The sequence below is a fragment of the Spea bombifrons genome, chromosome 4, assembly GCF_027358695.1.
Source record: "Spea bombifrons isolate aSpeBom1 chromosome 4, aSpeBom1.2.pri, whole genome shotgun sequence".
NCBI classification, from domain to species: Eukaryota; Metazoa; Chordata; class Amphibia; order Anura; family Pelobatidae; genus Spea; species Spea bombifrons.
The window spans coordinates 61,316,768-61,332,142 of record NC_071090.1 but is presented as its reverse complement, the minus strand read 5'-3'; the positions used below and the strand labels follow the sequence as shown (position 1 = coordinate 61,332,142).

Here is a 15,375-nt window from a genome sequence, read left to right as displayed (position 1 = left end):
TTCTGGGGGTGCATGTCCCCTGTCTTGTTAGACCTCTCATACTAACCCGTACCAGAGCCGACTGGTGGTCTGTATCTATGCATGCACACAATCTCTAGCAAGACAAACAGCTAGGGGTGGGAAAACAGCAAATGCATAAAGGAGATCCCAATGAATCCCTCAATACATTTGCATGTAAAAAGTGTCTCAACAACCTCATGGCTTCAATAACATAAAATTAAATAACAAGTCACCAAACCCACCTATTAATTGGTCTTCTATAAAAAGCTCCTAACACTGCAGTTTGTCAGGAGAAATTTAAGTCATGATTTTAAAAATGCCTCATTTGCCAGGTATTTTCATCAATTTTGACCAAATATAAATGATGCACATCATTGTTCCCAAACTAGATTTTATTTTTTTTTTAAATAAAAAATGTGATATACTGCTAGCCCAATAGGAGCTAGAAAAAGCATATTATATATATATATATATATATATATATATATAAAATGGCATGCCAATTACCTAGGTTATTTTAACATTTAACAATTTTAGTGCCAGTCAGTTAAAAAAAAATAGTGCAATGTTTGGCAGGGTACGTGTAAGTACAGAAAAATCCAATATTTGTATTCATGACATCTTGTGATTACGAGCCTTATGACCTGCATGTATATGTTGCATACCTTCCAAGTGTCCCTCAGATTCCTCTGCAGACCTAAAAGGCGCTTAAAATAGCAGAATAGGCTTCTAAGTTGAAGTTGTGTAAATAAAATAATTCAACTTTTAACCCCTTAATGACAAAGCCTGTACATGTACGGGCTCAGAATGCATTGTTTTCAATGGATTTAGGGACCGCCCATTGTCCTTAAGGGGTTAAATCCCTGACATCTACCAAACTACCACCATAAATCTGGTTCACTTCGGACACTACAAGCATTGCGAGGTATGGTATAACAATATTATAAGTAAACAGGAAATATAACATAAGCAATCTGAAAAACTAAGTTCCAGTTCAGGTACAGTTCCTGCATATGGTATAAATTAGAAACATCTGATCTGCTTTCAAAAAACATATTCCGGCATCAAACATTTGTCAGCATTTGCATGCTAAGGCCTGAATGTTTATGTCAGCAAATTACCACTGGAGCTTACTCACTCATTTATTCAATATTTCCTTTTAACAATTTGCCTCCTTTTTTGCAGTTTACTAGTCTCCAATAAACTTCCTTTAACAGCAGGCCTGGAGGCTGCCATTGTTGTCAGTCATGTGATATTTTAGGTGCCATTCCCTGGTAAACCACCACACTAAGTGAATTCTTTACAGCAATGATGATGAAGTAAATGGTCTTCATAGTGAACGTCTCTCAGTGTCTGGGTGATTAAGTACGAAAATAATTCAGACTTTGTTTAGAAGATTACCGTATTTGCTCAATTATACGACAACCCCCAAAAATTTGAACACCCCCATAAGTCACATGTAAACTATTTTTTCGTATTTAATAAAATTGAGAAAAATTATTCGTTTTGATTTCTATTTGCCAATCATCCCCAGTTACGCACATCTACCCCCCAAATATGACTTCTACCCCCTTATATGCCACTCTGCCCCAAAAATGGCTTATATCCCCCTATATGGCACTCTGCCTCCCTAATAGGCCACTCTGCCCCCAGATATGCATTTTAACCACCTTTTTGCCACTCTACCCCGAGATATACCTCCGCTGCTGCTGGCCGGTACTTCTGCCGGGGCTTCTATGACTCAGCACCAGAAGGTCATGTCACGCCGGTGCTCTGTTGGAGTTTATATGCCCCGACAGCAGCGGAGGTTGTCTGTGCGCATCCTGCAAACGTTACCAGCTGCGGGATGCACACAGACAACTTCCGCTGCTGCCGGCACTTCCGCCAGGACTTTTATGAATGAGCACCGGCAGCAGCAGCAGCAGAGGTTGTCTGCGCACATCGCAGGGCAATAACTACAAGTAGCGTATTGCTATTGTAAGTATAGTGCTATTTTTTTACCCTCAAAATTAGAGTGACATTGTAACATGGATATCCGTCATAAATCCCTGAATCACCCCCACATGGCACATGTTTTTCAAGAGTAGACAACCCAAAGTATTTAACTTCAATTTTCATGAAGCCACTTTACGACCAATCTTTGCCAGAGGTAACATTTTTCGTGATTTTTTTCATCCAGACTGCAATGCAGATACATCTACTAGGAGTTTAAATGATTACCAAGGAACACCCCAATATGTGTTCAGCAGCATCTACTTAATACGGATATACCATCCATCCAAAGGTTTGTCAGGCAGTTTAAGGGCTAAAAGACTAAATCTGGGACATGTGCAATCCAGTTTTTAACATCTGGCTATCCTGCATCCACCTCCTATTTGGGACATCTTTGAAGCCAGCGAATTCACTTTACCCCATGAAACCCCATTCCACACACATTGTCACTTCAGTTATACATCACTTTCAAACACCAAACCAATATGCAGTCAGCAACATCTCTGGAGAACAGGGATACCACCCATGCATAGCTGCCAGGTTGCTTGGGGCTACAAGGCCACATTTGGGAAGTGTATGACATGGTCTCACACACAAAAAAAGGTCCCACTTGGTATGTCCTCTTAAAATAGCTCCAGGCGCCATCGCTTTTTTTTTGGTCTACAGACAATTTCTCACACATGTCAGATGACAGAAGAAACGCTTGTAAACTCTGATTGTGAGATTTAGAGATAGAGAACTGTAGGAAAACAGTGCTTTAATGTGTCCCATACGTTCTCATACAAACATTCAAAACATGAAATGCAGGCTACATGCAGCTGATGTACATGAAACCACTAAATTCATATATTTTCAATGATTAGTTGGAAGGGAATGCCCAGAAGCATTTTTTTTTATGTTCCAACATGTTGCCGCCAAGTATACTGTGTGAAAATATGATCTGGATTTATTATGAACAAGTTCAAGAATTACCGTATCATGAACTAAATGCAAGTTACTTTGCTGCACATTTACTCCATTCACTACTTAAAAATTTGTAGCAATTGAGAGGGACAGGGTTCAATTAGTTCCCATTCTCATTTGATGGGATGGAGCTGCCACAGAATAATGGGGTAAACCAGTAGTGTGCATGAGTAATGAAACATTCAGATTGCAAGAAACTGAAATTGGCCCTGCATAATGTTAATCCATCACCATAGCAACTTAATCGACTGACTGGAGCATTCTATTACTGCTATAGTGGCATAAGCCCCTTTCAAACTTTGCACCAAAAACCACATTTTACAGTAGCCCCAATACATTTGGATACAGTTTATCATTCACGGTTGCTCATTTTATTTCTGAAAGACTTAAGCACAAAGGTTTTACGGTGCTGTTCCTCTTATACCGCTGAATCTAACACATAACTAAATATAGCATTATAAATAAGATTTCTAGTATTCCACTTCCTAAACATGCAAACTTAGGCCTCATTCATAATTTTGCAAGGATCACTTAATCATGATGTGACCCAAAAAGCAAGTTCTGATGGTGGTTGCCATAGAAACTGAAAAGCTAAATTATGGTTTGTGTTCATGTGAATAAGCCTTCAGATGAAAGATCTGTTAAAGCTTAGTTTTTTTGGGGGAAAACTAGAAGGATTTAATGTTTTGTACAAGTGGAACAGCATCTTAAAAAAAGATTACTAGCATACCTAAGAACATATCTGGCCATGCTAGGGTAGAGATGCTGAAAAGCAATCATGTCAGGTAAGCATTTTTTCTTCTGATTAACTAATCTGTATTTTAACATCTTATAAATGTTTTTTCCCCTTCAATAATCCGTGAAAGTAAATGACATTGTACAGAAAGTCTGTGTTCTTGAGCAGCAGCTGTAAAGCTCAGCATCAGACATTCTAAAAGCCTGTTTCTCAACATCCTTTTCAGTCTGTCTTATTTTTCTAGACATGGAGGCGTTCAGGACAGCCATGTAGATAAACACCATCAGGTGTGTCGCCTACTGTACCGGGCCTCACACATATTTCTGCTGGCAGCAAACATTTCTTCCATTATAATCTGAAAAAGGTACTATCTGTTCATTTTTCTGGAGGCTACACTTCTAGATTTAGGTTTTCAGATACATACACGGAAGTGAAAAACAAACAAGGCCAGACATGGCAGCAAACGATGGCATTGTACACCGCAACCAGGAACTGATTAACCCTGTGCATGTCAGCTGGACATCACACAGGTAGGATTGTGCTATAAAACAGCAGTGAGAATCAGTTAGGAGACGGGAACATATTCAGGGGAAGTAGACAAAGTACTGCAGGCATAATCATGTCACACATAAATGTGAAATTACTAATCCTTACAATTGAGCAACCTCTGCATGGAAACAGACGTTATAATTTACCTGTCAGGCATATTTTAACCCACACAGCCCCAAATCCACCCACACCAAAAATTCAATTTTAGTAGCAGATCAAAGGACAAACAAATTTCTACTGGCCATTTTATCTTCAAAACACGTAAATTGGAATGCACAGCGTGTTTTTCAGACACGTCACGTAGCCCGCATTGTCAATCATTCCACTTAGTACTCAGGCACAACATTCCCCTGAAGTATGAATTGTGGGACGCTCACGTCTCAGGCGACTAAGGAGCCAAATCGCTGACCCTTCTCCTTTAGTATTTTCACATTTTTAAAAATATGACAGGTAACTACACTAGTGATGTTTTGGAATAAGCAGAGAGGACTGTTTTATGGTACAGATTGGACTGCACAGATAAAATTGCTTTATAACTACAGAGCCTATTTGCCTGACAGGCCAAAGAACAATGTCTGAGCAGTGAGCAGTTTTACAATTACATGCCGCTATAACAAGCAATGTCTTTCACAGATTCCCCCTGGATTGAGGGATTTACATCTATTCTATAAAACTGTTAATATAGGAGGTTAGCATTTCCAATGCCATTCGTTACCGACACTGCCCATCCAAGAAATACAAACTTATTTGCATTGTATACACAGTATGTACATTGTGTCAGCAAATATCTACTGCTGGTGCTGCTTTAATGGTTACGATACAATAGGATTTACCCTTGACTAAAAAAAAAAAAAACACAAAAAACAAACAAAAAAAACCCCCCTCTAATTTAGGGTAAGGCTGACATGTAATTCAGAATCCATATGTGAAAAATAAATACCGTAAAACCTATGCAAAAACTGCTACAGCTTTGAATAATTATTTACATTCTGCAGATACAACCGGAGAGCCAGAGGTCCACAGAGGTTTTTTAAGCAGTGCCCATGTCATCAAGCATTGTAAAGGGTTAAGCACAGCTGACATGTATGCAGTACCATGCAGAAGAGCTACCTCCCAACCAAAACTTACAAGGGGGGGGGACACAGATCCGATGACAGTCACCAGGACCGCCACAACCATTCATTGTTCATGCAAGCAATGTAGCTGTACCTTTCTGAAGAGGACGACTTCTCAGAATTAACTGACATCAGCAGCTCAATCTTCTGCTTGATTTCTGGAAAAATCTGAAAATGTTCACCACCGCAATTGCCTAAGCCTAGGACTCCCCCCCAAAAAATAAAAATAAAGGGAAAAAAAATAGAAAAATGTGTGTAATAAATAAGAGGCAGCCTTAATCCATTGAGGGTAAATAATGCCTTTCAGTTTCTTGAAGCTATAAAAGGGTGAGGGGAAAAAATTATCAAAAATAATTTTCTAAAAGAAAAAAAAAAAAAAGGAGCGATTCAGTGCTGCTGCTCAGAAAAAGAAAGCTCCAGAGGCTTTGGGCCTCGATGAACTATACACATGACTGTTTATGAAAGCAGAAAGTACCACTTCTTTGAAACACAGGGGGGTGTTTCTAGGCAAAGAATGAGCTACGTACCTTAACCAGCGTAGTACAGTTAAACAAATTAAGCTGAAATTCTACATACAAGCACGCAAACCGTCTCAACTTGTTTGACTTCGTATCCACTTCTAAATGTTAATGGCTATCAGGAGACGTGCCCCCCCCCTGCCAGCTATTACCAGTCAAAACAAATCTCCATGATGCGTGTCAGCTCGAAGACTGAAAATTCCAATCTGAATCAGAGTCTGGGAAACTGGGACAATCTCCAGCTCTTAAAAAAATATATATATTTTAGATGTTCCTTTCTCTAACATATGATGCACTATTTCCTCCCCCCCCTACTTTTGTACATGCAGTGCACAGAGCCAGGGAGCAGTAACACCCATCAGCAGAGCTTACACATTATTATGTGTGCTAACAAAAATTGCTCAGTCTTTAACAGGCAGGAGATGGCTGCCTTTAAGAGATCTGCAAAAGGGGGAGTACCAAATCACCATCTGTGATTTCAATTCTGTCCTAAAACAAGCCAGGGTTGTGGGGGGGGGGGGGGCATAACGGTGGTCTGGACTAAGGATTATTTTCCAATAAATCACAATATGAGCTACCCAGCCATCCATTTTGTAAAATGGTGTTCTAGAAAGGCAGGGATTAAGCAAGCTAAACATATAGATTTATGCCAATTGAGAGATGAATTCAACCTATACAATCTGGAATCAAATAGTATCAGTAATGACTCTATTCCACTCCAAGCCTAACAGATGACTTTGCAGTGACTCAAACACTCTGCCTGCCTACACACCTACACGCTCGTGCTCCACTTCAGCGGCAGATGTATCACCCCTTTGCCAATGGGGTAAGAATATGCCCTTCGACAAGAGCCACAACAAAAAACCCTTTACAACGATACAAAAGGTAGATGGAACGCCAAATATCATTCATATATAAAATGCTTATCATATAATGTTATACAGCCCACACAATTGGGGGGGGGGGTTCTTTTTCAAAGATTCCCATCAGGTACATTTAACCACTTAACTATGAATGTGTTTGCTAGCTACACAAGCCAGGATCACAATGCCAGCTGATAAACTCACCATACGAAAAAAAAAAAGAGAAAGATCATGGCGGAGATCAATGTTGCTGGCTGCCTGAACCCTTTCCCCTTAATTTACTGTTCAATTCTAATGGATGCCGATTTATACTAGTTTTGCGAGACATTCAAAATCCCTTGAGGTAATGCTTCCTTTGTTTTTAAACCAATATATCTTCAAATCAAATACAAAAAGCATGTTTTTTTTTTTACACTACAAGATCGGAGAATTTTCATGTTTTTAGGGTCTATGTTTACCCCAATGTCCATCTTACACAATGTACCCACACAAATTAATTTTTTCAGCAAAAGTATGACTTTATTTTGAATCCATATTCATAAATGTAAGACATTTTGTTTGAAGGAGAAAAAAAAACCCTATATGGCCAGGATTTTCATCTATTCTGTCGATTGTGGGGCAGACACTACAAGTTGCACATCCCTTTTTTCAAACTTGGAATGGTAGGACTCTAACTTCAACATAAGTCACATATATCAAAATTTACCCCATATACGTTACTGAAAATACCAGATATGATCGGATTAAAAAAAAAAAAAAAAAGTTTAAGGATTTAATTTAATCTTTTAATTTAATCCCCCCCCCATTACATAACTATTAGTACAGCCAAACCCCTTCGATGTCATTGGTGACATCACCTGTTGGGGGGGACCCTAACATAGAAATCAGGAGGTTCCCCACGTAGTATGGGGTGCCTTGTGGTGTTCCCCTCTACAGCAGTCAGGGGAAGCATATGGGGAGCCACCTAAATGCTGTGTGTAGCCCTATCACAGCTCTGTCATAGGGCTGCAGCGTACCTGCATACACAGTGACTGATCCTACATTACGTGATCAGTTAGGGAGTTACAGCAGCAGGAAACCCGATTAGAGTCTCCACAGAGCCCACAAGTCCACGACCACATAGCCAGAAGGAAATGGCTCAATTAGAGCACGGTCACATTTGATCTGACAGCTCAGGACCACAAATCTTGGCCCTACCTGTCAGCGGGAGACTAGGCCTAGGACTTAACCCTGCCTGGGCCAAAGCCCCATAATGTAGGAGATAGGTCATTGGTCCTCAAGTACTGGTTTTATTATTATTATTTATATAGCGCCATCAAATTCCATAGAGCTGTACAATGGGTAGACAGGAAATAAGTAGTATGTAACAAAACAATATGGCGTACAGAAACAGGTGAGAAGGGCCCTGCTCAAAGGAACTTACACCTAGTATGTTTCATGTTATAAATTGCTTTCCTAATCATTTCCTTAAATCTCCAATGAAACCAAACATCTAAGCTCTGCTTAGCCCACCCATTTCTGACATAAGTGTGCATGTGTCTGCTATTGGTTTCAGCAGAGAACCTTTAAGTAATTATACAATACAGGACTTGATTGCTAAGCAACACTGATAAGTTCATTTACCTTCTAATGCTGTTTCTATGGGACAAGGGAAATTACATTCCAGCTCATTTTCCTTCTCACTACTACAGGATGTAGTACTTAATCACTGTATACACCTTGGGAACAGCCTCACCAACAAAGAATACATTTTAAAATGTACCGTATTTGCTCGATTATAAGACGACCCCCCAAAATCTGATTATTAACTTAGGAAAAAAAGAAAAAGCCTGAATATAAGACGACCCTAAAGGAAAAAAAGTTTTACCAGTAAATGTATATTCATGTAAACTTTTTTTTTAATAAAAGCTATGATTGAGAAAAATATTTTTTTTGTTTTTATTTCCTTGTATTTTCCAACCTGTCCCCCAGTTACGCACATCTGCCCCCAGGTTTGCCACACCAATATGGCACTGTGGCCCATGATATGCCTTTTAACCCTCTATATGCCACTTTGCCCCATGGTATGCCTTTTGACCCCCTATGTGCCACTCTGCCTCCAGAAATGCCTTATACCCCTATATCCCATGCTGGCATTTAGGGGGTTAAAATGCATATTATGGGGCAGAGTGGCATATAGGGAGGTATAAGGCATTTCAGGAGGCAGAGTGCTCTATTAAATGCCCCCTTAACGCCACTCTGCCTCCTGAAATGCCTTATACCTCCCTATATGCCACTCTGCCCCATAATATGCCTTTTAACCCCCTAAGTGCCAGAGTGGCATATAGGGGTATAAGGCATTCCAGAAATGCCCTATGCCCCCATTCAAAAACACACACACACTTACCGGTGCTTCCAATTTCCTGCTGTATTGCCGGGGCAGCGGGTTGACTTCTCCTTCCGCTGCAGCCGGAAGGAGATGGAGTTGGCAGCGGGGGTTTGTCTGCGTCCGTCGCGCATACCTTCCCCGGCTGTCAGAGATCAGAGTTCTGACAGTCAGGGAAGGTATGCGCGACGGATGCAGACAACCCCCGCTGCTAGCCACACCTCCTCCCGGCTGCAGCGGACGTTGTCTACGCGGATCGCATAGACGTCAACCCGCTGCCCCGGCAATACAGCAGGAAGCACCGGTAAGTGTGTGTGTGTGTGTGTTAAATGGGGGGGGGGCAGGAGGATCCAGGTCCCCTGCAGCGGTGCGGGGGATCTGGATCTTAGTCTCATAATCAGACCTCTATTTGAGGTCTGATTAGAAGACGACCCCGATTAGAAGACGAGGGGTATTTTTCAGAGCATTTGCTCTGAAAAAAACCTCGTCTTATAAATCGAGCAAATACGGTACTTTAAAATTCAAATGCACAGGAGGGGTCACATTAGACCAGCAGCAGACAGGAAATCAGAGCCAGCTGACTGGCAGTGAGTACCGCACAACACTTGGGTTCCTGTAGCAAATGAGGTGTTGTCTTTCAAGCCAAGTAGCCGAGGGAAAAGGTTAAAGTAAAATGCCTCCATGCATTTCCAAGGAGGACCAAACAAATATATAAACGGGACCATATGACCGATGGGGTGTCACATTATGCCCACATTTTCTAGTTGTAATACTTTAGCATGGTGCTTTATGACGGCATGAGTCTTCACATACAGGTATCAATGTTTCAACACACATCTTCTAATTAGCAGCGATCAAGCATCATGCCTTTAAAGGTTAACAATTACCAGAAATTGTAAATTTTCCTTAAGCCAGACCCCATCATAAAATCAATGGTGCAGGAAAAGCATCCAAGCAGGGCATCTTCAAAGGATGCCAGACTCCTGTCCTGAGTGCCCTAAAATCTTACAGGCACACAGCACCTAGAATCTTCAGTTATTTTTGAGAAATACGGTTAAGTTTCCAGAGTAGAATCATGACATGAAGATGCCCTGTGTCGACAGTGTGTCCTTCAGAATGATAAACACGGCAGGATGGGGTTCAAGGAGCCTAAGAAATAACTATGTGATCTTATCTGAGACAAATAGGGGGTGTTTGGTACCTGTATGTTTGTAATGACATGGAGGAGATCACCCCACATTTAACATACAAGGTAACAAAATAAAATATGGCCTTTATCACAGGAGTTTGCTGCCAGGTTCTACGACCCAGCTCATTAGGAGAGATTTAAACTTTCTGGGCTACACAGTGGCCTCGGTGGTCTCCCAGAGACAAAGATAAAGTGGATAAAGCACTGTGCCTATTATACTTAATCAGCTGCGCTTTTGTGCTTAAAATTTTGAACTCATAGCTTCCGGAGTTATGTTTTACTACTAATTGGGTTTTTACCGAGTTTGAGCAGCTCAAATGGTTACCGAAGCCTCCTCAGCTATTTATTAAAAAACGAAGAACTTGATCTTAGCAAATTAAGGTTTGGGGTTAAGGTGTAGTTCCGAGGGCAGTGCGTATCAATTTTCCCTAATTTCCATTTTGCACTTCATGTTTGAAGTTTAGTTTGCAAGCCGGACTGTCAAAAGGCTCACTTTTTCAGGCACCAGCGATGTTAAGCTTGTGCAAAATCCAAGTTATAGTCTGTATACCTTCATCTCTTAGGTAAACAAACATGCAATCAGTCCACAACTTGTAAAATATCTTTCCTTTCCATCCAGTACCCACCCAAACACAAAACAGCCCCAAAGCAGATTGAGTTATCGTGTTGTGAGTGTACCCTATTTTAGTCCCAATACATTTCATTTTCAGCCAGCAATTTTGCTTAGTGCTTATATATTTCAACTAAGAGCGGTGCATATTCCACATGGGTGCTGGTAGCAAAAGTAGCCTTTGGAAACTTCTTAAATTTTTTTAAACCTATTTTATAACCAGTTTTTCCACTGTTCTTCATACCTTTGGGGTATTTCTATTCCTCATGGATCACCTGCTTGAGGGACCAATTAGATGTTATAGTGGCAATATTGTAGTACCTTGAAATTATGGCTAGACAATTTTGTGCAGAGGTTAGGAACGAGAAAGCTTTCTATAAATTTTTTTTATTTTTTTTTTTTTAAAAGAGCCTAAAACAGACACACCCACAAAGATAAATATAAAAACGAAAAATTAAATAAAATACAGCAGCATCTAAAATCTCAAAAAACGATTCACCCTGCTTCACCCAAGAGGTGTCTGTACAGGATTTATCTTGCCTTCTTTCTTGGGTGGAGACCTAATACAAAACCAAATTACATATATAACCTAAGGGTAAACACAATCACAGAACATTAATTTATAACACTTTTTGATGGAAGATTCCACAGATTACAATTCAAACCGGTGTGAGGGATTCCTTACAGACATCCCACAACCAGATGGTATAGCAGCATGCGAATAATTCAATGACCTACACAATCAGAGTACTCAGTGACTATATACACAATGATATCATTGGTACCTGCAGCTACGTGGATTGCTTTGAGAGCAATGATAGAATTTTAAAGCAAAACTAGAACAATTTTCCATCTACCAGACTTCCCATAAATGTGCTATATCATGAGGTTCTCATCCGTCAGAGTCCTACCCCAAAATAAGCCTGATTTTTACCAAATGAGGTTACTGAGGCGTGCAAGTTTAACACTTAACTATGATGTACAGTAACATTGGTTCAATCTGTAAATAAAAAGCTCCATTACTGACATAGCATAAAAAGGCCAAAGAACTAAATGAATTAGCAGCAGTATGGCCAAGATGAGGCTCAAAACAGTGCACTGCTTCATACTGTTGTATACTAGTGTAGTTTTTTATTTTACAGACACTGCAAACTAAGGAACATGAGAATTGCATTTCTCCCCAAGTGCCATTTTCCCATGAGAGATGCTGCTTAATACTGTGGAAAATCCAAAGGATGTACATGGTCGTAAACGTACTGAGATTTACATATTCATTACTAGTGGTATGGAGACGCATGAACGGTGATGTCAGCTCCCTCTACTGGATAAAACATTACAATGTATGTAAATAACACAGTAATGCATCTAGTACTAAGATTTTCCATATATCTTTAAATACTTGCCGTTACAGGCATTTGCCAGATTAAAGTGACAGTCTAATGTCCACGACACCCCTTATTAATATATCTGAAAAACAAGGATCAACTCCCCCCATGGTAGCACTATTCTTGCCACTGATTGGCTGCTTGAAGCAGTCAATCAGTGAAAAGAAGCTGCTCCTTGAAATTAATGGGAGGATTTCCCACACATGTGGGGTCTAAACGGAGCTAAAGACAGTATTTCATATCTTCTGTGTGGCATTTAGCTAAGGGGTGAGGAACGAGGCAAATGCATTTGGGGGAGGGATTCTGGAGAAGCAGACCAACATGCATATGAAGGCTGGAGTGTCCTTAAAATATGCATGTATAAACATAACAGTCACTGTACTGCACATGAACTGTGGTACATATTTGCTAGGAGAGATAAAGGACTGTATATAATTAGACTGCAGGAATAAAGATACAAAGGCAATTTTCCAGATTTTTAAGGCTAGGCTGTACAGATTCAGATGCATTTATCAGTGGGATATTTACAAATTATAAAATACAAAATATTTATATAATATATATTATATAAAAAGGCCGCCTTCTAAGAATCATTTTTATGCCAAAGGACTGTAAGATAGTGTGCACCCATTGCACTGAAGTCTCAGTCTCTAGAAACAGAGCAGGGCACTTCCTTGAAGAGTGGGATTGTTATTTACTTTCTTGTTCACTGCTGTATAACAGAAATAGAAAGGAAAAAAATCTATGTAAGCACAGAGGCCAACCAAATGTATTCCGTTTCAAGAGACTTTAGACAATGCGATGAAGAGCTCCTCAATACATTACCTTCAGATGGACTCAATGAGGCTTTGTTCAAGAGGCCTGGAAGGAGACGTAGCTTGAAAAGAGATGATGCATCTCCATTATACCCATAATTTCTCACAAACCTGTGTACTTTTATATCCCACGCACACAAAAAAAGTTTATATAAACACACAGGTATATTTTCTCTCCTCTTGGCACCCACAAGGAATAGCATCCTATTTGAAAGCGTTTTGTAAACCTACAACAGCAAAGCTTTAACTCAGGGGAGCAATGCGTTATAAAGGAACATATCCGAATGCTACTCGGATAAATACACATTTTAAAAAATTCTTTGATGCCAACATATTTTAACAAAAGCAAATTTGTCCATGCATTTATTGGCTTTAGAAAATGACACTGTTCCTTTTTATGCCAACCTCGTTCTACTGAAAGCAGGAAACATACTTGGGTACACTTCCTGTACATGTTATGTAGAGTGCCAACGTGAATTATTAGTAAGAGCCTGCCTTCAATAGAATACCTGTATATACTAACAACATTTAGTGACATTTCCGGGGCGTCACTAGGTGGTGGAACTAAATTTTGGTCATACATTCGTCTTCTGGTTCATCTGGCATTCTTCCTGCACCGCAAAAGCTGGCTTCTCATTATAAAACAAAAAGATAGCGCCTAATATTTATAATCCTCAAGAGTATAACCTTGTGACCAGGTCCCTCGTTGCCTCTTGTACTGGTGTGTAATTTAACAACTGCCAACTTTGAGATTTTGTGGGTTTTTTTTTTGTTTGTTTTTTTTTTTTTTACACCTAATAATTCGATATTGTCTTAAAAAACATCCTTTTGGCCATCCTTTGCATGGTTTAATGGACTTTAACCAATGAAGAAGACAGTGCCACTGTGCAATGCATTATTAAACAGCTTACAGTCTGAGAAGCAGTACATCACACCAGAGGGATAATTAAAATCAGTGTGGTGTGAGCTTCGTTGCAACATCTATACATATACATTTTGTATCAGACGATATACATTCGGCTCAGCCACACAATCTGTATGGAAGCTAGAAATTACCTATGGTGTTGGTGAGGGGTTAATAAGACAGCAAACTTAGGTAGTCAGGGGCAGACAACATTGTCCTTTCAAACATCACTGCTTCTTCTAAGCCATGGCCACCTGGTTCCTGTGGTTTGTTGAGCCCTGGCTTAGAAGAAGCAGCAATCTTTAAAAGGAACAATGTTGTCTGCCCTCGACTTCCTTAGTTTGCTGTCTTATTAACCCCTCACCAACATCATAGACAATTTTTCACTTCCATATAGATGTGAAGATGGATAGGATTTGCAGGACAAGGGCTGCCATTGTGAATCCGGCACCCTACGCTTTCCTGTGGGGGTGCAGTGAACCAGGTAATGCACACTTCTCACGCACCCGTGCAAGATTCACGATGGCAGAAAACAGGCAGCGATGTGGCAGGTCTCCACCAGGTGGTGGGGGTGGTCAACATGTATATGTATAGGACTGGACAATGAGCAGGTGTGTATACAATAATGTCAGTCAGTGTGTTTGTGTAAATATACTACTATACTGTAGTGCCAGATTCAGCATGTACGCATGTATGGTGTTCGAGTGAGTCTTCTTATATATGTATTGTGTGTGTGTGTGTGTGTGTGTGTGTGTATATGTGTTGTTTGATAGTGTTGTGTATGTTACAGTATGGCATTAGCTTGAGTGTGTGTACGTCAGCATATAGTGTGTGTATGGTGTTAGTGTGTGAAAGTAAGAATAATGGTTAAACATACAAGCTTGCATCTTTATGGTATAAAATACCCCTTGTCATAAAGGGGTTAATTGTGGTCCTGTACAAAGTGCTGCAGCAGTGAAGAAAGGGGTGTTTTATGTTGTATTGCCACAATAAACAAGCTTTAACTGCAGACCAGGGGGTAAAATGAATTGTTGCCAGAGTTGCCTCCTAAATTCAAACCAAATTTGTCGACCCCTGTTCTAATCAAACTGAACAAAACATTAAACATGTCCATCTCCTGCGTTATGCAAGGAAAAACCACGTCCAATTGTGAATGACTCCATAAGCATGTTAAATAAGTGATTCCTGTACTTAATTGTGAAGGATAATATAACAAACCGATGACACTGTATGCTTCTACTGGGTAAATTGCTGCTGAAATGAAATTACTGGCTCACTCAGTTGTTTTTTTTTTTATGTGGCCTTTACGGGTGTACCCCTCAAAACTATAGTGAGTGATTAATGTATAGCACATACATGTAAATGATTATA

The 15,375-nt window shown here is 40.0% G+C and overlaps 1 protein-coding gene across 11 annotated transcripts in view; it reads right to left on the bottom strand.

Annotated features, from left to right (window-relative positions):
• SRPK2 (SRSF protein kinase 2) overlaps positions 1-15,375 on the bottom strand; it is a 38,629-nt gene that overhangs the window by 19,256 nt on the left and 3,998 nt on the right. Inside the window, exon 1 of one of the 11 annotated variants that reach the window (XM_053464256.1) lies at positions 5,450-5,776. The exons of 6 other annotated variants lie outside the window; for them this stretch is intronic. In XM_053464256.1, coding sequence (XP_053320231.1) covers positions 5,450-5,487 — 38 coding nt within the window. In that variant the 5' untranslated portion in view covers positions 5,488-5,776. Of the gene's footprint in view, positions 1-5,449; positions 5,777-15,375 lie in introns of those variants that run through there. 4 more of the 11 variants (XM_053464254.1, XM_053464253.1, XM_053464252.1 and 1 more) reach the window with 4 other exon arrangements.